Source organism: Neopsephotus bourkii, unplaced genomic scaffold (assembly GCF_033783945.1).
Source record: "Neopsephotus bourkii isolate Nb327-2 ecotype Australia unplaced genomic scaffold, CSIRO-AGI_Nbou_v1 NB_936, whole genome shotgun sequence".
Lineage (NCBI taxonomy): Eukaryota > Metazoa > Chordata > Aves > Psittaciformes > Psittacidae > Neopsephotus > Neopsephotus bourkii.
This window is the reverse complement of record NW_026901430.1, coordinates 374,810-399,792: the sequence shown is the minus strand read 5'-3', so window position 1 is coordinate 399,792 and position 24,983 is coordinate 374,810. Positions and strand designations below refer to the sequence as shown.

Sequence of the window (24,983 nt, the reverse complement as noted above, 5' to 3'; positions counted from 1 at the left end):
CTTTAGGCACTGGAGCTGCTCTAAGGTCTCCCCAGAGTGTTCTCTTCTCCAGGCTGACCCAGCCCAGCTCTCTCAGCCTGGCTCCAGAGCAGAGCTGCTCCAGCCCTCAGAGAATCTCCGTGGCCTCCTCTGCACTCACTCCAATAGGTCTATGTCCTGATATCGGGGGTTCCAGAGCTCGACGCAGGACTGCAGGGGGGGACCCACTAGAGTGGAATAGATGGGGAGAATGCCCTCCCTTGACCTGCTGGTCACGCTTCTTTTGGTGCAGCCAGGATACAGCTGGGTTTCTGGGCTGTGAGTGCACACTGCCAGCTCATGTAGAGCTTCTTGTCAACCAATGCCCTCAAATTTTTCTCCTCAGAGCCATTCTCAATCCAGTCTCCATGCAGCTTGGAGCTGTGCTTGAGACCTTGCACTTGGCCTTGTTGAACTCCATGAGGTTCACCTCTCAAGCCTGTCAAGGTCCCTCTGGACATCATCCCTTCCCTCCAGCATGTCGACTGCACCACACACTTGGTGTCATCAGCAAACTCGCTGAGGGTGCACTCGATCCCACAAAGATGCTGAACAGCACCAGGCCCAATACTGACCCTTGAGGAATGCCACTAATGTCCAGAACCAGGAGGGATTTCTGGCATGGTGAGGGCATGGGCTGGACTGTGACCACCACTGTATGCTCAGCATACAGGGACAGAGAGAGTCCTTCCAGGCATGTCACAGAAAAAAACCCTGCTCCAAACTGTGCCACTGGTAGCATGTGACAGGTCAGGCATTAAAGCACACATTTTTGCAGAGGTGAGGATGGAATTTATAGGGACAGGGAAAGGACAAACATGTTGCTTGTCCATTTGGCATGAAGAGAGCTATAAATATTGTGATAATTGTCTCCGGGAACCACAGACAACCTCTGCCCTGCTTGCAACCACGAACTGTCCCTTTGGACTTTACTGAAGCTATTCAGGTTGCAAGTCACCAGCTCAGTGGGCTCAGTTCTCTGCTGTTCCCAGTAAAAATACCCTAACAAAAGCAGCCCTTTCCAAGGAGATACAGTGGCTGGTTCTCTGTCTTAGACAAAGCAGTTTCAGTCATCACCCAGTTGTAAAGTACTGTTCTCCAGCTGGACCTTGTATCTCCTCCAGTGTTAGTAACACCTCTAGATCTACTCTGCTTATTAGCTTAGTCCAGGAATATTTATTTAGCAGATAAAACTTTGATGCTGCTCCTGTAGAAATAGCTTACAATATATTAATAAGGTCATAATATTAGTCAAAAGCATTTCTTATGCACCCTTGAATGTTTGGGATAAAAGAAACAGCAGATGCCAAAGGTCACAAAGCAAATTGAGTCCTTATGAGGAATTAAACATCAGATAAAGAAAAAAGATGGTAATCTGGGGGTACCGTAAACCACTCTTTCCTCCAGGACCTTGCAGCTCACAGTGTGCTGTGTATAATATGTGCACATTTACCATTTAAAAACAACTAAATACGTATCCAAGTCCATTAAGATCCAAAGAAATAATTCATACTTTTCCCGTAGATAGGCGCAAAGCAAACCATGCCATAGTGCAGTCCTGCAACAAAGAAGTGTTTCTTGATGAATGCATCTGCATAAAACACCCCACCACCTGCCTGGCCAAGATGGGGCTTTCATGTAGATCTGCAGGGCTCTGGGCCACTTGTGTTTTCCCTAAATGGCCAGCTCCTTGCCAAGGTACTGGGGCACCTCATCCCGCTGCTCTTCTCCTAGGCAGGGCACCAGCCAACACCAGCCATGACATGGCTCTTCCTGGCCTCAGCCATGCCAGGGGCAAGGGGGCAGGCTCACCAGCAGCTGTGCTGCCCTCCCCAGCGAAGGGCAAAGACATTCCTCATGGCAGCAAGGGGCTGGCAATGCCCACTGCAGAAACCTCTCCTTGGCCTGTTTTCTTTTTGTCTCTGTTTCCCCATTCAGGAAAAAGCTTCTGTCACAACAGCTGCTGATTCATTTTCTGACTTGGTGCCGAGCGTGCCAGACATAACATTCATTTGCTGCCAAAGTGGTAAAAACAATGACTTACGAGCTCATTTTTCTTCAGCTGATTATGTTGGATGGGGGGAGAGAAAGGAGCTTTAATTAAAATTAGATAAGGAGGAGAATAAATACACTGAGATGCAAAAAGCAATGCTCTGCAAAACAAGAAAGGGGACAGCATCCGTGGCAGTGTGGGAATACCCATCACCAAACAAAGAAAACAAAGCGGTTCCATGGTCAACAGTGAAGACTCTGTGATCGCTTGGCGCCCTGCACCAACTTCTGCTTCTCTCTCTGTTTCCCACCTTTCAGGTGTTAGCAGCTTCCCAGACCACATGGTGCCTCCCAGACTGAGAGGAATGAAGCTGTCTGAAGATGGCTTTGACAAGTAGTCTGGTCTTTGATCCTTCCCCTCTTTCTTTCCTGACCACTTCTTGGGTTGAAGGAGTCCCACCATCAGCATTTATCTGTTTCTTAAAACACCAACTAATGATTTGCCCAGTAGACAGAATACAAATCCAACCCACATTTTGGTGGTGCCGAGGACAGTGGTAATTGGACTGAGATTTTGGCTTGCCTATTATACATTAGAGACAAGAGAACCAAGTCTGAATGTGATGAGTGAAGTCTGGCCTGTTAGACTCTCCAGTATTTTTCTCAATATCTGACAGGGTGCTTTGGACATATGGGAATTAAGCGGATCCATGTTCCCTGACAGTCATATGCCACAGGTCATATTCGGAAACAGCTCACCAGGTCACTAACACTCATGGCAAACATCCAAGTGAAGCCTAGGTGCCAATAGTGGCACACATAGCCTACACGCAGCATTGTCCTACTGGTGCTCAACATCAAATTCATTTTCTAACAGACTGGCCCATCTGCAACCAACACAGAGGAAACAGCACCAGTTCTGCTGGACAAAATGGATGGAGAACCAATCATACTAACTCACACATTCGAGTTCTCTAATGTTTCTATTACGAGTTAGTGTAGAACATAGCACAGCGAAGTGCTGACCCTCCCACCTGAAGGATTTGGTTCCACTGTCTTTAAGTAGTTGCCAAACCAAGCTGCTGTCCTCCTTGAAGAGCTTCATTCGCATGGGGTTTGTTTCAGCTCTTATTTGGAAAGGAATAAGAGCCAGCCAGTGCAAAGAATTGCAGAAGAGTTATGGTAACCAGTGACAGGGTGAGGACCAGCTATGGAAAAACCATCCAAACCCATTATTCCAACACTACTGTTGTCATCAAAACCAATGATAAAGAAGCGACTAAGTCATTCAGAGCACCAGAGGCTATAAGAGAGATTTTTAAGGTTCAGCTGCCTTTGGAACAGTCATTCCAAAGTATCTGGCTAAATGAGTGGTGAGATAATATGATTCAAACCAAGGACTCATCAAGGACTACTTATCTAATGCTGAGTAACCACTCCAAACTCAGATGTAAAAGCCTTACTGTTTTACCTGGCAATCTTTTGCATTCTTTGCTTTAAATGGTTGGTTGTTCTCTTTACTTGAGAGGAACATGAAGAATGGCTATTTGGGAATGCAAACCCCAAGATCAAGAAGTCAATCTCATTCACTAGAGAAAATTAATAGACACTAGAGAACCTCTTAAGCAGGAATGAAGGGTTTTCAAGAATATCAAATGAGGCACTTAGTTACCACTAACAAGACACCAAAAAAGCTGTCCATCTTCTTGGAATATTTTTGGAAATCCACCTCATTATGCCAACCTCTATTCAGAACCTGAAGAGAATATTTTCACCACCATCCTCTCGCACAAAGGGGAAAAAGGGATTTAAGAAATCTTTTACGTTCTCTGCCCTTCTCTCTGCTACACAACTAAACTACTTTTTGCTTGACTTGATCTACCCACATCATTTCACAAGGGCTTGTACACACTGTCTTTTGGATGACATGGTTAAATTACTTTTCTACAGCAAAATAAAAGTATTTAAGGAAATCTCCAACTCGACCAACCATGTTACAAGAACACTCACCAAGAAAGATTTCTCCTTCTCATTACCTTTCACTGATTCAGCTCCTACAGAATGAAATGCTGCACTGAAGAACAATGTTCATGCTGTGGATCAACATATCTGACCATCCAGAGACACTCTGCTCCTCTCGGGTTCAGTTGGACCTGTAGTTTCTCAGCACCTTTGCAGATTAAGCCTAACACATTAAATTGTATTGCTGCATAAGGACCCTAATTTCCAAGCTTTTATCTGCAGGAATGATATTGCCATTCTATACAGTAGACCAGTTTTTTGTAATACTATGGTTCATCAGAAATTTTTATGTTAATACCAAATCAGAAATAATACACATGTGATTCATAATAATCTAACTGAATGGCTGCACTGAATGTATTGTAAGAAATTCCGGTTAGGAAAGAAACTCATTAAAGAAATAGTGACTACTATTATCCCACTGCATATATTGTTCTACTGGAAAGTTTCCTTGAGTAGTTTCTTTAATTAGCAATTTGATATTTTGAAATAGTGTGATCTCCACCACACACAATTTGTAGAGCAGACTTGGCTGGCAATACAGAGGAAAACAAGCAATCTTCTCAGAGTTTGCGTCTCTAGGGCATATCTTGTCATTTTCTAGCTATTCAGCTGTTGTATGTATGTGCATAACATGGTGACACTATTCTTGTGGGATTTTGATTTGTAAAAGTTACACAGATAAAGAGCTTTCTTATTGTAACAGTTTTTTTTTTTTTTTGAGAAAATCCACATTAAAATATTTGCATAACTTTGGGCTATTCAGATAGAAGGTGTTGACCCCAGTTGTGTTCTAGTGAATGAATCATTTATGTAGGAGCTCATTGCACAGAACGTATGGTATTTTATCTTTGCTGGTTTTCTGCCAAATACAGTCTGTAACAATTTTTCCCCTTTGCCACATTTGCTGCTTGATATCCTTTAAAATATACCAGCTCCAAGTGTGAGAAAGCAAAACAGATTCCAGGCCCGCTCTGGCTGAGAGCTCTTTGTATGGATACTCCTGTGCTGGCACTGAGGCATCCTTGCTTTTGGAGAACATCCATTCCAGATCTGGGATCTCCTTGTGCTGAATGTTTTTAATCAATATTGATTTAAGGTTTATTTAAATCTGCAGGGAACTGCAAAAGCCCAAGAGCAAGCACTGAACCAGGGATCCTCCTCACATACAGAACAGGGGATTTGCCCAGGAGCAGAGAGATAAAATTCCACCTACCTCTAACATCCTCAGCTCTGCACCTGCAGGGAAAGCCTGGGAGGATGTTTCTGCCAGAGCCCTACTTCATTATGTCTACCCTCCAGATATCACTTAAGTGGTATTTTGGCAAGACATATTTCTCCCAGCAAGGGCAGGGAACAAGATTATTTCATTAAGTGACTGAGGCGCTGCATGGCCAAAGCCACTATTACACTAGGTTTGATTTGAAATAGTAAACAAGAGGTCAAACTCTCTCTAAACTGATCTCCCAGGGGAGAAGAGATAAGGTGGAGTGCTAAGATTTCCACACTCCCACATGAGTAGATAAGATCTGAATGAGCAGCCTCATCTGTAGGCTGCTTCCCTAAGTCATTTTTATAGCTTACACTGGAAATCCTCATACCTCTCTACACTGAATCACATAATTACGGTTTCCACCAGAAATTCCGAGCAGGATCTCCTCCCACTAAATTTCCTCTCACCTGCACTCCTTTCATCACTGAAGATGATGGTTTGTCAGCACTACCCTTACTGCTGAAGAGAGTTCACATGCAACTCGATTTAGCAGCCAACAGACACGAGCTCCTAAAATTCTCGCCCATGACTGTGCATGGCATGAACATCTCCAGGAGGAACCATTCGTGCGAGACACACTACAGTCTTGGTGTGTTCTTCCTGCTAAGCAAGTAACTGCTTTTACAACAGACAACCTCCACCATCAGGAGGATAACTTCTAGTTTGACAGGAAAGCCTGGCTTAGATGGAGACACTGCAGACAGCATGCAGCCTTATAAATCTCTGCCATCACAGCTTCCTCATCTGAGCTGTTCTCCATCGTAAGAAGCTCTCTCTTCATTACACCCTTCCTTCCTCATGCAACAGAAATATCCCAGCTAAACCTGACCCTGGGTAAACACTGAACACAGAGAAGACACTGACTTGAAAGTCACCAGTTAACTCATCTTTCACAAGCCCATTACTCCTGATGTGAAACACTTGCTCCCATCCCCTCAGATCAGCAAGCTGCGGTTTATAAACAGCTCTGCAAGAAGGCTCTTCCTGAGTCACCCAAGAACTTTCACTGACACGTGTGCCAATGTTACAGGCAGTTGAAAGCACCACTGTAATTACAGTTGACTGTTGTACAGCTCCAGTTTTTGTTGCTCATAACTTCATCTACAACTCAGTTTTTGGGCTGGAAATTTCTCCAGCTGGCCTTGGCCTCATGTTAAACTTTTTCATTTCAGCTGAAATGGTCCAAGTCTTTCCCAAGAAGATGTTTGAGGGAAAAGACTCTTTTGCCCCTATTAAAAGGAACTTTTTGTCATTTACAGAAATGATTCCACATCTCCATGCTTCTAAAAGCAGTACCTTGAAATACTGGCAAACTCCACTGCTGTGAAATACATGTCTTTCTCTGCAGGAAAAGGATCATAATTTGCCTGGCTTTAGCCTTAGACATTTTATATATTTGCTGCTTACACACATGCAGCAGAGACCAAGAGAATAATTTGACTATCCTCAGTGCTGAGCAAGTGCAGCGCTCCACTGTGCCAGGCACACCAGTTGGGCCACACATGCAGCATCTGACCATGACCAAGAATGCTCCTGCAGCTGGCTGCAGGGTTTGGAAGGGCTTTCTCTGCTAATGTGATCTCTGGTGTAGGGCCTCTGTGGCACCAGGCCAAAGATTGCTGGGAGAGAGTTCGAGCTGAGCAAGGATATAGACTCTACACGTCAGTGAACACTAAAGAAGTAGCTACTAAAAAGAGCCAATGATCAGCCTATCTCTAAAGCAAGGTCTGACCTGGAGATGATGAAGGTGACTCTGGGTGCACATGGAGCAGTGAATACAAGCCCAAATATTCAGAGGACAAACCCCATGAACACGAGAAGGGAATCCTTGAAAAATCTGAATTAAAAAATGCAAATGACATCTTTAAAATCTATACAAACCCAATAGAGCCCAGAGATGTCATTAAGAAAACAGAATACCCAGCACTCAGCGGCCTAGGAGTAAACTGGAAAAGCAAAATGGGCCTGCTCTGAGGCAGAAATTAAACCACTTAGAGATGTTCTCACTACTCTGTGAACATGAGTCAGTACAAGTGAAAATGGTGCACAGATGGGCCAGCACAGAAGCAACAGAAGTGCCATGATATTTACAAGGTGTGTGTGTGGGCGGGAAATAATCTTCCCTTACAAGTGTAAATATACCAGAGAAATCATCCACTTGCAGCACAAACCAGGGCTTTGATGCAGCAAACTCCCACCAGGGACATCTACAAGGAGATGGTAGACCATGTACCTGAAGACAGTAGGCTAACAGCACTGATCTTTTCCAAGGAGTCACAACACGCAGAAACACGCCAGATGACATGGATTACGTTATAGTCTGTATGCAACCAGCAGCAAGGGGCCAAGCACTGTCCCAGGCCACAGAGAGGTGCTAAGAAGGGAAGAACCATGGCAAGTGTTGACTCTTAACATCTGGCAACACCAGCTTGGGCTCCCTGTGCGCACAGCTTGGGCACTTCAGCTCAAGGCAGACCACAGCTGCTCATAGAATCAGAACAGTTTGGGCTGTAAGGGACCTTCAAAGGTCATCTATTCCAACCCCCCTGCAATGAGCAGGGACATCTTGAATTAGATCAAGCTGAACACCAGCAACACTATAGCTTAAAGACATTTGGATCCAATCTACTGTTGTTCTGCATGGAGCCATGTAGGTGGCGTTTTGGGGTCCCCCAGCCTGTCCTGGAGCAGTAGTAACACATGAGGTCTCTTTCTCCAACCTCTCCCAGGTCACCTAACCAGTGCAAACTGCTCAGTTCCCAGCATGGCCATGGGGCTGAGCTCTCTAGGCAAATCATATTGCTCCCCACCCGTCTTCCCCTCACCTGTAAACCAGCAGTAACAATATTTGCACTTCTGCAGTTGGCTCAAGGTGGGGAAACGAGAACTTAATTATCCTCAGCGAGGAACAGCTCATGGCCTGACTGTGGCAGGAAAGGCGATGGAGACCAAAGAGCAGGCTGAGCTCCCAGAGCTGCAGGAGATAGCACAAACCTCACCCCAGCAGTAAAAAGGTCTAAGAGCTTTGAATGGGAAAGAAACAGCTTTGCCATCACTTGTGAACTTGCTTACAGTGAATTATCACAACATTTCATAATGGGTTTCTGAGCGGGTCAACCAAACTCCTTCCTATTGAGCTGCTCTGACAGCTGACTGCAGCGGCACACACACTTGGGTTCTACAGGAAAACCAGTCTGAAACAATAAAACCAACTTTCAGAACCTCTCACCTCCCCCGGACCCCCCTAACAACTTCTGTGGGTTAACACCACATTGTCTCACTCTCAAAGACTTTTTTTCCCTGGTGTTGTGTGAAAGACCCGAACGCAGCAGGAGAAATTAATTAACTGAGGAGACAGCAATTCTGCCATCAAATGAACAAAATTAAAGAGTAACAGAGACTTACACTTTTAGTCACCCCTAAGTGTTTCACATGACAACAGCAGGGAAAACACAGTCCAGACTGTTGTTTTAATGTTGATAATATTCCAAAATCCACAGTGCTTACTAATTTCTCATTGGAAATAAAACCTTTAACATCAGTGGGAATTCTGTCTAGGCATGGAAGTTGGCTGTTATGTTACAGTCTAGCAATAAAAGTCTATTTTGATGGTAAGATCATTAGCACAAAGGTAGTTTCTCTCTCTGCCTGCCCCGAGCACCTGGACTGACAAGCAGAGGACACAGCTTTCAGTTGAATTGCATTGGATTTGAATACACCCCTGCACAAACAAGGTTTCTGCCTGTTCTAGCTGAGAGTCTGTTCTGCTCTTTACTATGGGCAGGGTTTATACTCTGTAATCACCTGCCAGCAGCTGAGGTCTGCCCAATGTGTCAGCCTGCTCTGCTGGAGAGCATTTGCTCTTTGCATCTCAGCAGGCTTGTTACTGCTGCTTAGAGCCCACTCGAGCACAGACCAGAACTGGACAAAGCAAGACTGTTAGATCCCCCCCAAACCAGGAAGATGCTAAAGAATGTAGGAGGTGAGGGGGGAGGGAAAGCGATATGATGGTAAGAGGGAAAAGGGAAAAAAGAGTTAAAATCAAGACAGGAAAAAAATATCAAAGCTGTAGAGCATAAAAAACAATCACTTCAGGCGTACGTCAAAATAGTGTCAGATCTTTTTCTGTTCATTAAGTCAGCAGTTAAACACCCACCAGCTCCGCTTTTTGCTAGCCCTGGAGTTTTGCCATATCTGGAGATCCACTTTCTGGCATCAGCAGTAGAAACAACTGGGTTTGCAGGCAAATAACCTCATCTAAGGGCAGTTGGACGAATCCTTCCACATTGACTCGTGTTATCATGGAGTTCCATCGGGAGGGGTCAGGTCCCATACTCCGTATGGTGACCAGCCCAAGAGCCAGGACCAGAGTACAACAAAAAGCATGGAAAAAAGGTCAGAATTCTATAGATTTTTCCTGTATTTATGTCATACGTAATAGCACTTAATATACATCCTCAGGGGTTGATAAAAGAAAATTACCCCTATAATATTAAGTTAAAAACATCAAATTCCTATCAATGCAGCTCATGTAGTAGAGATTACCAGCCTGTGGGGACCCTGAGTGCTCCCAAAATGGGAACAACTGTGCACTGGTCTGAGAAGAACTTGTCCATCTCTGACACTTGGGGTTTTAAACTCTCTCTCACATTTACAGCAGAGTCATAGAGAAAGTATCAGAGGCATGAGCACAGCTTTTGAAACTGTAGCAAAATTTAACATTAAATCATTGCAAAATTTCATGGCATGGTTAAAACAAAAAAACAAAAACCAAGCAAACCCAAAACTAAACCCAGAACAATAAACAAACAAAAAAAAACCCAAAAACCCAAACCAAACAACCCCCACCACCAAACAAAACAAAAACCCCAAACAAAACCAAACCATGCACAAACACACAAAAGAACCCAGCAACCCACGTGCAATCACTTTAGACCAATCCCAAATCTTTTTTATTTGATAAGCATTAGTTACCTGTTCTGTACATAACTTCTGCTGTACCTGATGGAACTTTTCCACTGCAGGTATAATGCTGAGTAAAGAAGCAAACCTTTATTTACAAAAGAAGGACAACATCATACAATGCAGAGTACATATTAGATCGAGACCACGGTAATTTCCTAGGACTGTATTTAGAGAAAGAGTCTGGGATTTTTAGTGGTTTTGGCTACAAAACCCTTCCCAAGGGACATGTACAATTTAGCTGTGCTATAAGTCTCCTTCAGGCTTAGAAGCCAAGAAGAGAGAGTCATCTTTCTCCTCCAAGGGCCAACATTCAGGATTTGGAAACAAAACCACTTTCCTCCCAAGCAGTATCAGGCCTGAGTTGTATCAGTTCTTTCCCAGTGCCCACCCCACCATTATACTAACATAGGCACATCGATCAGGCCTGTCCAATGTGAGGGGGAAAAAAACCCAAGCAGACACCTTGCTTGCTTGATACTACCTGTTCTTCACTCAAATTCCCACCCTTCCCAGTCTCAATAAAGCTGCTTTATGCACTGTTTTATTACTGCAGGTAATACTGCCCACATCAGGAACAGAGATTCTGGTGAAAGCAAGTTTGTTTGTTTGAGGTTCTGGTGGGGTTTTGCCCTAAAAAAAAACCCCAAATCTTCCCCATATGTAACTAAGAACATTCCTCACCAGTCCTCAGTCAGCCAAAAAACACACGAGGTCTTTCTGAAAAACTAAATTCTGTGCAACAAAGTTATTAACTGCTGGGAAAGGCAGGAAAGCTCTTTTACAAATGTTCATTGATGCACTGAACGTCACCTTATACTCTATATCCACCTTTTGGATTCTGCAGACTTCTGGAGTAAGGCAGAGAGGAAGAAAGGAAAACCTTGGCCAGAGCAGTTACGCTGCTTTTGAGATATGTTTTCTTTGGGTTCAGGCCTCAGATTCTCAGCCAGCAATTTCTGTCCCTGGTGGAAAATAAAATAATAAAAAAAAAAAAGGAAAAAAGAAAACACCAGGTTTTGCTGCTTTTCAGGAATTTAGAGAGCAAACATCAGTTTCTAATGTGTTTGAGAAACACGTGGATCGACCCCAGTGTCCCAGTATCCTTCCATTTGAGATCATGGTTATTCTGAGTAAATAAACTCCTCAGCATCTCTGCCCATGAGAGCTGCCATGCCCAGCCCTGGACCAGCACGGTACTGTTGACATGGTGCTGGGAAGTGGGAAAAGAGGCGCCCTGCAAGGCACATCCCTGTGCACATTCCAGTTGTACTTCCATGGAATTGGAGAGATTGGTCCACCCAATACCAAAGTCCCCATCGCCGACACTTGAGCAAGTCCATACAACAGCATTAATGACCCTTGGAGAGCTTTTACATAGGCACCATGGCTTGTGCCAGGTACTCTGGTTTCAGACAGGTGCAGGTAAGCCTTGTTTTAAGCAATTGGCTATCGTCCCAGAATAGACGAGGCCGGAATTAATTTTCTCAGTTTAATTTATGATTCAACATTTTCATTCTAAAACTGAACATTGATGCTTGGGGACCAGCAGGTGCATTTAATCGGTACATAAACCATACCCAAGCAGTCCTGTTTCTTGTTGCTGAGCTGTCTAGCAGGAGCACACCATTCCTCACACCCAATCCACTGCTTAGCTTGCTTTCCTCCTTCCCTTTTAAACAGCACAGGCAGCTGATGAAGAGACAGGAGCTCACCTTGACCCAGACTCGAAGCTCCATCAGATTTTCTCAACAGGAACAGCCAGGCTTGAAATGAGAGGTAATGCTTGGCAGGTGCTCCCAGGGGACTGGCCAAAAATAAATGCACTCTCCAGTTAATTTCCATCCAAGTGCTACAAACATTTCTCCTTTAAGAGTGCAGCTGAAGCATTTGATTTACACAAGGCAAAGAGGTTCTGTGCCTGTTTGCAGTAGCAGTGGCAGACCCAGCACACAACAGGGAACATTCAGACCCATTTTAAGCACCTATGTAAGGTACCCATGCTCCCCATACAGACAAGGGATCTTTTAGGGTGCAACTGAGAGCGCTGTAATTAGGATCCTGCCCCTCACTTTTGATTACAGCAGGAGTCTTGACACCTAATGTAGGCAGAGAAATCCCATACTTAAAATCAGCTTGTACAAACATCCCCCAATGCATCAGTTTTTGGAGGAACCGGACTGGAGGCTCTCTGAGAAAATGGTTACGACGAGCAGTCCTCAGCACTTGGCAGGCAGTGAGAAGCAGAGTAAGTCTGTTTACAGGGAGCTCTACTCAGCTGTGACTTCCACCGGGCAAGCCACTGCAGCCAGCCACAGAACACCATGGGTTGAAGAGAACAGAGCCCTGGCCCCTTCCCTCAGCTCAGCTGCTGGCACTGCAGGAGGAAAATCTGTTGGATCTCAGCTCTGGCACAGGACCAGAGCCGACAGCCCGGCGGCCTGACAGCCCATTGCCCAGGGAAAGCTGCTCCTTCCTTCTCCGGGGCGATGGAAGAGACTGGGAATATCCCTGATACTTAACCACAGGGCCACTGGGGTTGCACAGGATAAGGGCTGTTTGTAGTGTTGCCATCTCATACTACTGCTTGACTTGTCTTTTTTAAGGAACTACTTGGATCACAACTTTAATCAGGACTTTAGAAAACAAGGCATTTAGAAAATCTGATCATGCACGTTCCAGTTTTGTAAGGGAATTTAAAAGACTCCAAATTAGCAAATTTTTTTACTTAAAAAAGGATTACTGTATTTGGAAGCAAGTACCTCAGGCAGGAGATGGACACAGGTGAAAATGTAATTCAGCCTCTGAAACTGCGCATTTTAAATTGTCTATAGTATTTTCATTTTCCATCACAGATAACTGTGTGGCAAGGCTATGCATTTCTACATGACAGCTCATTCTGCTTTTAAAACAGGAGCACTCCACTAGCAGCTAAATTGATGCTTTTTATGTGTCCATCACTTATCAAGGGTACGAGATTAGCACCTTCGAGGGGCTCTGAGATCTAACGGATTACATGTTTTAATCCTTCTAAACGATTTGAATATTCAGGAAGAAAAAGATTCTAAACCAGATTTTTGTGTGACCCAGCATTACCTTTCCTGATCAGCATTTCCCCTTCCCTTTAAGCATATTTTTGCTCCCATAGACAAAAGCATGATAAGTCCAGGGAGCAGATTTTCAAAGGCAGCAAGAAGAATTGAGCATGATACCTCTTAAAACACAATGGGAAGCAAGTATACTTTCCCACTGAAAGCTCCTCCAATGGCCATTTATTCCGCTATTTAAGGATTACAGTTGCATCTAGCTCAAGAGAAGAAAATGAAAAGGCCGTAGCCCCCTTGAGGTTGGAGGAAAGCGATCCAACAAGAAGACGGCACTACAGCCCTGGACAACATAATGCATGCAAAGCTCCAGCCTCAGCACAGGCACATCCTCTGCAGAGCAACTGGAAGTGTTTAAGTCTGGGCTGCCTGCCTTAAACACACCCGCAACCAAGAATAGCCCGGGCTCCTGGGCACAGGTCAGGCGATGCTGAGTCACTTGCTGGCTGGTCCCCAGGCTTTCCAGCTGCCTTGGGCTTGGCTTCCCTTAAAGACACAACTTGTGCTGCTGCACACAGCCCCGCGCTGGCTGGGCATCACCGGCCACAGACGGCACCCTAGGTTATTGGGGAATTCAGTCAGATGAGTTCCCAGTTTGAACCGCCCTGTTTCCCTCCAGTTTCGGAGCACAGCACTGCTGCTGCCCGCCCTCCTGTCAATTAAATGGTACATTCATACTTCTCTTTGTAGTTATGAATCAACTCACAGGCACTGGTGTGCACCCCAGGCTCGCACAGAACTGCAAACAATATACTGTCACGGGTTGCATCAGCTGCTGCGATGCTCTCTCATGCCTTCAGGCTTGCTAACTCTAATATAATAGCCTTTTTAACCACCTCCTCCCCCAACAATTACCAGAGGCATGGAAAGCCACTGAAATACTAATAGCTGACAGAAGAGGTTATTGAGGAATCAGAGTGGGAAGGTACAAGCGTTGTCCTGCTACTTGTCTTTAGTTTGACTCAAACTGGACTGTAATCCCGATTTTTTCATTGTATAAACAGGAAGAAAGGCAATATTGTGAATGCACAGATGGTTTTGTATAGCAGCTGACGTGCACCTTCTCTAGCTCAGCTCATCTCTAACCTGGGACCCCTGTTACTCCTGTTGGTTGCTGCAGTAGAGAGAGTTGCACAGTACATAAGCATCATGTACTGTGACGGCACGATATCAGCATGCTGAACTATGGTAACTTAGTGAAGCTTGCTCTGGTGTGGGTTTTGCAGACCCTCCCCCTGGAACGTTAGTGGAAGGCAAGGCACTGGGAGCGTGGAGCCTGCAGTCTTCCACATGGCCACAGATAAAAACCAGGCTGCCCCTGCTAGCCCACTGCATCCCTCAACCCAAGCACTTCTGAAGATGACTGTAACTCCTCCATGTACTTTTTAGCTCACCATCTTTTCAGGTGATGTTCCCACCAAGGACAAAAAGCACCTTCCGGACATGAGACACTGCTCTGATGTTCAGCTAGAGCAGCCAGGGACAGCAGTATCTCCCAAGTGCTGTGAGGTGGGGTGAGACTAGGACAACCCAGACGCTTCTTCAGGCTTTTAGTCCTCACTAACGCTTTAGGGCCTAAATATAGGCTGCATCCTCACCCCCTTTTCTGTAGTGAAACCACCTATAAATAGCAATAAATAAAGATAATTCCTGTATCATTAACGATTCCCTCCCCCCATTTCAAAAGAGATGTAGAGAAGTGGTTCCAGCACCTGGTGCACCTGAACTAGAAGGGGCAGTTTGTTTGCTTTGGCGAGATCTAATCTGCAGATCTAATTGCAGTTTACGGCTACTTAAGGGCAATTATTAAGATGATGGAGCCAAGTTCTTCTTGGCAGTAGTAGGTGTCACAACAGGAGGTGACAGCTAAATAAGCGGTCAGGGTCAGCGGGAGAGTCAGACAGGCCGCAGGAGAATCTCCTTCACCAGGCGGTGGGGCAGCACTGCCGCAGGTCGCCCAGGGAGATGGGGGAACCTCCATCCCTGGAGGTTTTCAGTTCCACACCGACCAAAGCCACAGCTGACCTGACCTGTTGTCCGTGGGTCCCGCTCCGAGGGGGCGTTTGGGCTAGAGACCTCCAGAGGTCGCTTCCAGCTAACATTTCTAAGTCTCCGTAACCTCCGCGTTAAAAGCTTGGCATGAAATCACAGCAGCTCCCTCCCCTGCACAGCCGCTTCTCGGGAGCGGGACAGAGCCCCCCCCTCCCACCATCGGCCTATCCCGGCATCATTACTGTGCCCCGCTGGCTCCCGCGGCCCCGAGGGTGCTGCGGCCGGGCCCTAGCGCTGCTGCAGCCCATCCCCTCGGGCAGCCGCGACCCGTGCCCCGCAGAAGTTCGCTGCGCATCCTCAGCGCGAACTCTCCCCACGTCGATGAGCAAACGCGGGGGCCGGGCTGAGCCGAGCCGAGCCGAGCCCAGCGCAGCCGCCGCACACGCCCAGCGAGAGGATGTGCGCCGGGGCCGTGGGAACGCCTTTTTGCCACGACGGGTAGAGGCGGGCAGGGCTCGGGCCGCGCAGCGCAGCTGCCTCCGGTGCCGGCGCTCGGTAGACCGTCGCGGGCCGCAGCTCCAGCCGCGACTCCGCCACTCCCGCAGGCTCCCCACCTCTTTTCCCTGTGGCCCGGTTCGGAGCGCAGCCCGGCGGGCGGGGGGCGGCACCGAGAGTCCGCCCCGCCCCATCGGAGGCAGGCGGCCAAGCCCGCGGCAGACTCGCAGCCCCACCGCGACATGGCCGGCTGCCGCCTCCTGGGGCTGCTCCTCGCCTTCGCCGCGCTGCTGGGCGCAGGTAGGTGCCGACTGCTCCGCGGGGCGGCAGCGGGAAGGAGCGGCCCGGGGTTGAAGCGGGGGGTGGGGGGGGGTTGTCCCCCGGGGCGAGGCTTCCGCGTGATCTCTGCAGCGGGTCCGGCCCAGGCACGGCGGAGCCCCCCACTCCGCCCGGCCGGAGTCACCCCGCAGGATGTGCCCCCTAGGGAACCCCGCGGAGGCTGCAGTCAGCCCCCCCATCCTCGCGTTGGGTACACTCCCGGTGCATGCAGCCTCCAGCGGGTGAGGCCTGGGTAGGCGGGAGATGCACCCTCAAGGAGGGTCCCCCAGCGGGGCCCCAGGAGAACGCACCGCCCGGGAATCGCCCCCGGGCCGCACCCTGCGCAGCGCCCCGACACCGCAGCAGATGGCCGGACGCCAGCCTGTGCGCCAGGGCCCGGCCTTCGCCATCCCCGATCACTCACCTCTCCCGCCAGCGCCCTTTCCTTTGCTCCCCGCTCCTGCACAGGTATCTGACAGATAGGATGGCTCTAAAACCTGGCATTAGATAACAATACTGCTGATTAGAGCATCTCGGAACGCAATGCATGCCTCTGCGTGAGGAAGTGTAACAGTGATATTCAAACAAAATGTGTGATGCTGCAGGTATAAAGCTCAGGAGCAGTGAGTGTCTGATAATCCGAAACGGAGGGAGGCACAGAGCCATCTCAGAAGGATGATTTGGGTTTTGCCCTCTGCTTACTGAGCTGTTGGATTAGATTCTCTGCATGACCCAAATTTCTTGGGTTGCAGGTTGTATTCTCACTCTTTTTTAGTCCCAGTGCTATTTCTGAAGATCAGACTAGTCTAACCCAGAAATCACTCCCAGCTGCTAGGAAGATAAGGAAAAAATAACACAAGAATTTATTTTTTGGGGGGTTCAGGTGAGGGCTAAAATCAATGTAAAGGTTACCACAACTGTTTCATTAAAATAATAATAATAGTATTTTTTTTAAAGCTGTTTGAATAGGAAAAAAAAAGGCTTCTTAAAGACTGTACAGAAAAATTGACAGCAGTTATGTCTTGGGAAAGTTTTTCTAAAACTGTGCTATTAGCTAGGAGGTACCCTTCAAACCCAGACTGATTAGAACATATCAGCATCAAACGAAGAGTGAAGTGGGCCATGAGCTGCTTTTGCTGTTGGAAAAGAATGGGTTTTCTGTGGGTTAGCCTGAAATTAGTCCCTGTTTGCATTAGGTATGTAGCTACTCATGAACATGGAAGGGTGACAGCATGGTACAAAGTTGCTTATGCTTACCAGCTTAACTGCTATATTTTTAATTGGTGGGTATCAGTTGGACAGGCAGCGCTAAAAGACTGTGCAGAAAGTCCTGATTGCAGGTTAAAATGTACACCCCCCCCCCAACTGATTAGTCAGCAAAAAACTTACTCATTTGTATTCCATGTTGTTTGCAACATGGGCAAGGAAAAATGCTTTTCTGTTTCATTTTGGAGCACTGGACTGCTGGGTCCGGCTCTTGAATGACTTTGGCTGTGTTTGTATCAAAATGAGTTTCACTGAAACATTCATAAATTGTTTTTGCCAGCACAAGGCTTCACAGGTAATTGAACAACATTATGTTCAGTTCCTGTCTGAGCTGCTCTAAATTGCCTCTCCATGGAAATAACTACATAAAGGTAGGCGGGCTCTGTACTTACAAATTCTTCTGCTGACACTGGACATGCAGACATGAGGTACTGCTGCCCAGCTTCAGCCGTTCCACATGGCCTCTGGTTCCTCCCCTGGTGTTTCTGTGTGTCAGATGTGGTGGGTGTCTCCTCATCCCTCTGTCTCTCTCCCAAACATTTTGGAGCAACTTTGCAGTGCCCACCTGAGCACTGAACAGGCCTTCCAGATAGTAGGGCAGCCTCCCTGCTGTCATCCCATGCCCACAGGAAGATACCAAGTGGTGGAAAGGAAGCGAGTTTCTGAGTCAGGGCTTTCTATCAGCTCCTCAGTGCAGCAGCAGAAGAAATCAGATGTCTTCATTGCCTCTATTTGCCGGCTTTTTTTCCTGGCTTCTTTGGTGACAGTCTTTCCAGCACTGCCAGCAGTTGCAGGCAGCCCAGTCTCTCATAAGCTTGGAGGCTTACAAATGACCAAGAACCAAGGCTACCAAACTTGACATCAAACTCATTACTTTGGTTGATTCCTGCAGCTAAGGTCTGGATACACCACTGGGACAGGAACGGTGTGCATCTTGGTTGTGGCTGTCCGATAAAGCAGAAACACCCACCCCACTTTATAATTGAAAAAACACAGGAGGTTTTGGGTTTCCCTTTGGTCAAATCCCCCTGTATTTCACTTCGTACACTGTGTGCTTCAGTGGACATAGCCATGCCACATCCATCTGCACTTCTGAGCTGCTGGGATCCCTCTGCTCTCAGCATCTCTATGGTTGTAGGTGCAGTGCTGGAAATAGGGATTGCTCAAGACGCTTTCTAGTGCCACTGAACTCTGGCATATTCCCACAGTACAGTGACAGGTAGAAGCCTTTTGAGCATTTTGATGCAGTGGAGGAAACTGAATTCCCTGCCTTTTTGCTGCAGCCAGAGGCGAGTGTTCCCTATGCTAGCATGTTGCATGATGTTGAATTCCCAGGTTAGAATCATAGAATAGAATCACAGAATAGTTAGGGTTGGAAAGGACCTTAAGATCATCAAGTTCCAACCCCCCCGCCATGGGCAGGGACACCTCACACTAAGCCATATCACCCAAGGCTTCGTCCAATCTGGTCTTGAACACTGCCAGGGATGGAGCATTCACAACCTCCCTGGGCAACCTATTCCAGTGCCTCACCACCCTTACATGAAAGAATTTCCTCCTTATACCCAATCTAAACTTCCCCTGTTTAAGTTTGAACCCATTACCCCTTGTCCTGTCACTACAGTCCCTAATGAAGAGTCCCTCCCCAGCATCCCTATAGGCCCCCTTCAGATACTGGAAGGGTGCTATGAGGTCTCCATGTAGTCTTCTCCAGGCTGAACAGCCCCAACTTTCTCAGCCTGTCTTCATACAGGAGGTGCTCCAGTCCCCTGATCATCCTCGTGGCCCTCCTCTGGACTTGTTCCAACAGTTCCATGTCCTTTTTACGTTGAGGACAACAGAACTGCACACAATACTCCAGGTGAGGTCTCACACGCACAGAGTAGAGGGGCAGGATCACCTCCTTCGACCTGCTGGTCACACTCCTTTTGATGCAGCCCAGGATACTGTTGGCTTTCTGGGCTGCAAGCACACACTGCTGGCTCATGTTCATTTTCTCATTGACCAACACCCCCAAGTCCTTCTCTGCAGGGCTCCTCTGAATCTCTTCTCTGCGCAGCCTGTAGCTGTGTCTGGGATTGCTCTGACCCAGGTTTAGGACCTTGCACTTGTCATGGTTAAACTTCATGAGGTTGGCATCAGCCCACCTCACAAGCGTGTCAGGGTCCCTGTGGATGGCATTCCTTCCCTCCAGCGTATCAACAGAACCCCACAGCTTGGTGTCATCGGCAAACCTGCTGAGGGCGCGCTCAGTGCCACTGTCCATGTCAGTGACAAAGATGTTGAACAAGACCGGTCCCAACACGGATCCCTGAGGGTGGCTTTTCAGAAAGTAGTTATGTTTAAGTCATCCAGGGCTAGCCACATGTTTGTGCAAAATAAGGGAAACAGTCCAACAAGGAACTTCCCACAGTCGTTTTTTCCCCTCTCCTGTCCTCACCTTCGTGGTAAGCTACTACAGAAACGCAGATGTGCTTTCATGGAAGATGGTAGGTCAGTGTTCTTGCGTGGACCACAAGGTTACCTCTTACAGGCCAGGGAGAAGGGGCACATCCAGATTTTATGCTTTACGTTGCATTATAAAAGCTTGAAGAAAAGCTTCATGATTGCAAACCGGCTATGAGCATAGTTGGGCACATCTTCCAAAGTTGCAATATCTCCAGTGATGGGCAGCTCTCCATGTTGTCATCCTGTGTCTTAATAGACAGCATCTCACAGGTCACCTCTTCTCTTGAGTGTGACTATGATATCCCACCAGCAATTGCAATAATTACTTAAATGTGAAAGTAATATTAGACAGTATAATTAGCTATTTATAACTGTTGTACAGATGGCTCCAGTCACTGCATGCGGCTCCTCTGCAGAGTCTCCACACAACAGTGCCCAACCAGCAGCACAGAGAAAGCAGAAAGGAGCCAGCTCATTTCCAGATGTTTTTCCAGGTGTCCGGGCTCTGTGTTGCAAAGGGCAGTGGTGGATGCAGGTGGAAGAGGAGGGGGTGCTGGTGCCAGGTAAACCACCCGTCCTGTGCCCATCACTTGCCAGGATCACTTGCCATGGTTGTGCCAGGAGAGTTGCAGGGAGGAATTCGGAGTGGAAGGGAAGCTGCTGGTTTGGCATTGCTGTTGAGGCTGAAGGAGATAGATAGCAGTGCTGTGTTAGGCATTTACCTGCATTACAAATCTTTGTTATAATACATTATTATGTTATTCAATTTATAATTACTAGGTATCAGGAGCAAGTCAAAGTAATACATTTAGAGAATAATTTTTACTTTTATAGAGTCTTTAGTGCCTATGAAAAAGCAGGAAAAACTTAATTGGTTTTCTTACAAATTATCTCTGATCTCTGAACAAATATGCATTAATTAAATGTGCCATGCCCAGATATTTCTGTACATAGCTTTGGAAATAATTAATTTCCATACTTCTGTTTGTATTTTGTAACTTTTTCTTCTACCAGCATAGTAATATCTGTGCTAGGAAACGACCATCTAACCCTTGGGCTTGTTCCCCCTCTACAGAAACGAATTTTTTTTCCTTACATCTGTTGCAACCATTTCAGCCCTTAAAGCACATAAAACAAAAGAGTCTATTGATCTCCAGTGTTGACTAGAATAAACTTTTAGGACTGCTCAGTTTAAAAACAAATTGGTTTCTCCTTGGAAAAATATCTCCTGGAGGTTTAGGGCATTGGCTTTACAATTAACTAAAGGAGAAGTTGAGGTTTTAGTAGGCAGGGCTTCTGAAGCCACTCTAAAAATAAAATGTATGTTTAATAAACTACTTAACACTGATGGCAGAGAGAAAAACCTTTGCAATAATTCCTTTGTAATCTAATTGATAGAACTCACAATTGGTAGAAGAACTTGAATAGAGGAAAACAGGAGAAGATGAACGTGGCATATCAAAACACAAGCTGTGATTTGGGATGTGAGCACGAGAATGCATTTGCTGAGTGAACGATGCTTTTGAGAAAGAAACAGAGCACCAACATGAGCCTGTTCGCCACCACAAAGTGAGGCAAATACTTTCTTTATGTTTGCAGGGACTTCAGTGGAGCCACACAGGGTCAGGTTTTGATCTTCTGAAACCTGCTGTTGTGATGTGAATAAAGTTAATGCTAATACATATTTACAAAACTGTCTTGTAGTCACTTCAAGATCCTTTTTCCTTGCTTTCAAAGCTTGTCTAAGAAACACAGAAAATTACTGAGGCAGGAGTACTGGGGCTACAGGCGGAAAGCTGATGCTGTGTGCAAGTTCCTCCTCCCTGAGATACCAAAGAACACGAGCAGCATCTCGTGGGAAGGAGTGGGCCAGGTCTGCTGTTGGGATTCAGTGCATATTTGTAGAAAAGCCAAAGAAAGCAAACCCAGAGGCATTGACAAGATTTTGGAGGTGGCAGCTCAGACAGGGAGGAGGGACGCCATGAACAGCATCATTCTGCTGTTGGTAGGCTCCACAGGCTGATAAATGGTTGTCTCTAGCAAACAGAGTGCTGGGAAAAGGGAATTGCTCAGAGTTTTGCCTGCCCTTTGAGATGCTTTCTTTGCCCCCCACACAAAGAAATCTGGATAGAAAGAATTCATGAAAGTTGGAAGAATCACATTGAAGGACATAATCTTGGTGGGATGTTCAGGGGTAACTGCAGTGCTGACTGTAGAAGGATGGGAGGCAAAGTAGAAGAGGTTTCCAGCCTCCAGCAAAGGAGGTGCTTGTGCTGCAAAAGGTACATTAGACATGTAATAAGGTTTTGATAAGCACATTAACATGTGATGTTAAAGCAACATCTGTTGACAAACATGAGCTTTTAGGGGTAGGAGCTTAAGGAAAAGTCTCAAAGTCAGATCCCTATATGACCTATATGGGATGAAAGCAAGCAGCTAGCTGGAGCACACATCTCTCTGATGAGCAGACACCTCCATTCATGTGTCCCTGCTAGTGCAGGACTTGGGTCATCTTTTCAGACAGGATGACCTGTGCAAAGCCAATGCCAGACCCTGCCTACCTCATTTTGAGAAAAAGCCTCCCCAGGTTCCATCCTGCCAGTCAGTACATAGCATTCCTCTTAGATTTGCATAATTCCTACTATAGATCCTGAGTGCACCTCAGGGTATGCTGTCATGGCATTAAGAGGTAGAAGGACCAAGAACTGGCAAAACGTCCCCCTTGCCCAACACTTTTTCCCACGCTGGAAGCTCTTCTGGCCAGAGAAATCCCCGTGTAGCCTGATGCCAATGCAACACCAGGCTGAAAAGGTCACAGTCCCCAAAGCTAAACCATTCGGAGCTATGCTTCCAGCTGGTGCAAGCCTGCCCTGAGCATCCACTCTCCCCAGGCAAGCCTCTGCTCTCTGACCCAGAAGCAGGCTGGTTTGTAACCCAGATGCTTCAGCTAGGGTGGGCATTCAGCCTGGTCCTGCTCGCTGGGCTTCAGCTACTGCTGCTGGTGACAGACTGTCTCACGCACTGTCAAGAGACACTGAGTGGATGCCATGCAGCTTGTGTGTAATTATTTGCCAGGAAACCAGAATTCGTTATTTCCCCAAATCCACAGGACAGGACTAAGCTTTGAGCCTGTGCATTTTCAAAATACACACTGATCCCAATCCATTTCTTTAGCCTCATGCAGAAAACAGAGGACTTTTAAGTGAGGTTAAATATATGTTTGAAAAAAAAGGTATGTTCCTTCTTTCTCTTTTGTAATGATGGTCTTAACTGAGTGAATGATTTAGATACTTCCACAGAGGAAAACTCAAAGCCAAAACACTTGAATTCAGTAACAGTTTACAGGCAGTTTGCTTTGTGTATGTTGGTACTGTTTCCTGCACAAGTAAGGTCAGAGGGAGCAAGGGACCTGATGGTGGATTTGTCTTTGAGCTCAATGAGCTCCTATCTTTACGTTTCAAATTAGTTCATGCTGCATCACTAGCAAATGGTGCTCTGGTGATAAGGCAGCTGTTCCCCTGGTAAGTGGAGGCAAAAGTATTTGCTGTGCACCTCCCTTACCTAGGAAGGTGTTTTATCTCAGGGTTAAACAGTTGTCTTTCATGACTTTAAAAGATAGCATTGTAAATTATAGTAACAAAATAATTGCACATATAGAAAAACAAAACCCAAACCATAAAATTGTCTAACAAATCTTTCAGTTTCTTCTTGTAAATAGACATTTAACAGCAACAGTTTTTATCCCAGCAAAAGTATTTCAGCAGACCTTTCCCACCTGCTTAACACAGGACTCTGCTTTTCCCTCCTACTAATACTTCTGGGAGGTGATGGATACTCAGTTGGTGCTCACCAGTCAGATGCACGCCCTGGATTTACCTCCACAGTTGCAGACACAGCTTGTGCTGGGCTCAGGAAGAAGCAGCAGCAGCTGGATGCACACCCCAAACTCAGCTCCCCAAACCTCCAGTTTTCCAAACTCCTCTATGAAAGCAAAAAGCCAAACCCACCTTACTGAAAATGAAGCAGAGCAAAAGGCTGAGGGATGGGACACAACCTTCCTTGCTATGGGTGAGCCAAGAGGAGTGGTCTTGTAGCTGAAGGCTGAAAATCAGCACCAGATCCTACCCCACCTGCTCACATTACCTGCAGAGATTGCAGCCCCCACCCTGTTGTCTCTTCATGCTGGCAGCTCCTTCAGAGCAGCCTTGGCAGCACCACCCAGGTCTGTGATGCTCCAGAGATCCACCTCACCCAGAGCAGGAGAGGCTGGATCCTAAACACCTCCCCATCCTGATCCAACACCCTGTGTTTGCAGGGTGAGGTGCTGTGGGAAGGTGTGCAGGCAGTTCAGGCACTGCAGCAGCAGCAGGCAGGCAGGCAGGAGCCCTGCACTGCAGGCTGTGTGATGGGGCAGACAAATGCCTTCAGCAGGAGGAGAGGGCTGTAGCCCCCCACGCTCTCACGGGGCCTTGCTCCATCTGTCAGCATCACCCAAGTCTTCATTTCCACTACTGCTCTGATTTTAAATAGCACAGCACGACAGGAACAGCACATCCCTAGTGATGAACCAGCACTTTTACTGTGTAATTCCCTATTTACCTACTTTTAACTACAGCATCTTCTCTCAATCTTTATCTGATGAGAGCAGTCTCTTTCCATCAGGAATCAGGTGATAAGCATTTAATCTCCCACTTCAGTCTTCTTTGGGCTTCTGCATCACTGTCTTTGTTATCAGCTGTTCTGTGCTGGCTTATGAACAAGACACTTTCATGCCAGAATTTGTTGTCTGGTTGATAAACAGGCATCTTTGGCCCTAGGCAAATTCACAGTCATGATTTAACGTGTAAGCAGAAATCAAGTGGCTAATGTGAACGTGCCTCAAAATGTTTCTGGTGGACAGCATGCAGGAAAATGTGAAAGCAGCCACAGTAAAAGGTACTTGCTGTGCTTTCTGACCTTCATGGGGGATGATGAATACAGCGTTCCATGTGTCCCACCTTATGCCTGGTGGGGCTGGGCAATGCTCCTGGACAAAGGTTGGGCCAGGGTTGCCCACAGAATGGTCTCAGATCAGATCCTGCCTCCTGCTCCCA

General features: G+C 46.7%; 1 protein-coding gene and 1 long non-coding RNA gene across 3 annotated transcripts in view; one reads left to right on the top strand and one right to left on the bottom strand.

Annotated features, from left to right (window-relative positions):
• Positions 1 to 24,983, top strand: part of CD99L2 (CD99 molecule like 2) — a 78,437-nt gene that overhangs the window by 31,474 nt on the left and 21,980 nt on the right. For both annotated transcript variants that reach the window (XM_061358010.1, XM_061358008.1), the window contains exon 2: positions 16,071 to 16,158. In XM_061358010.1, coding sequence (XP_061213994.1) covers positions 16,101 to 16,158 — 58 coding nt within the window. In that variant the 5' untranslated portion in view covers positions 16,071 to 16,100. The remainder of the gene's footprint in view (positions 1 to 16,070; positions 16,159 to 24,983) is intronic.
• Positions 9,708 to 15,668, bottom strand: LOC133214758 (uncharacterized). Its single transcript, XR_009726224.1, has 2 exons — positions 11,081 to 15,668; positions 9,708 to 10,008 (listed from the first exon to the last, which is right to left on the bottom strand). It is a non-coding gene; the product is annotated as an uncharacterized LOC133214758 (long non-coding RNA).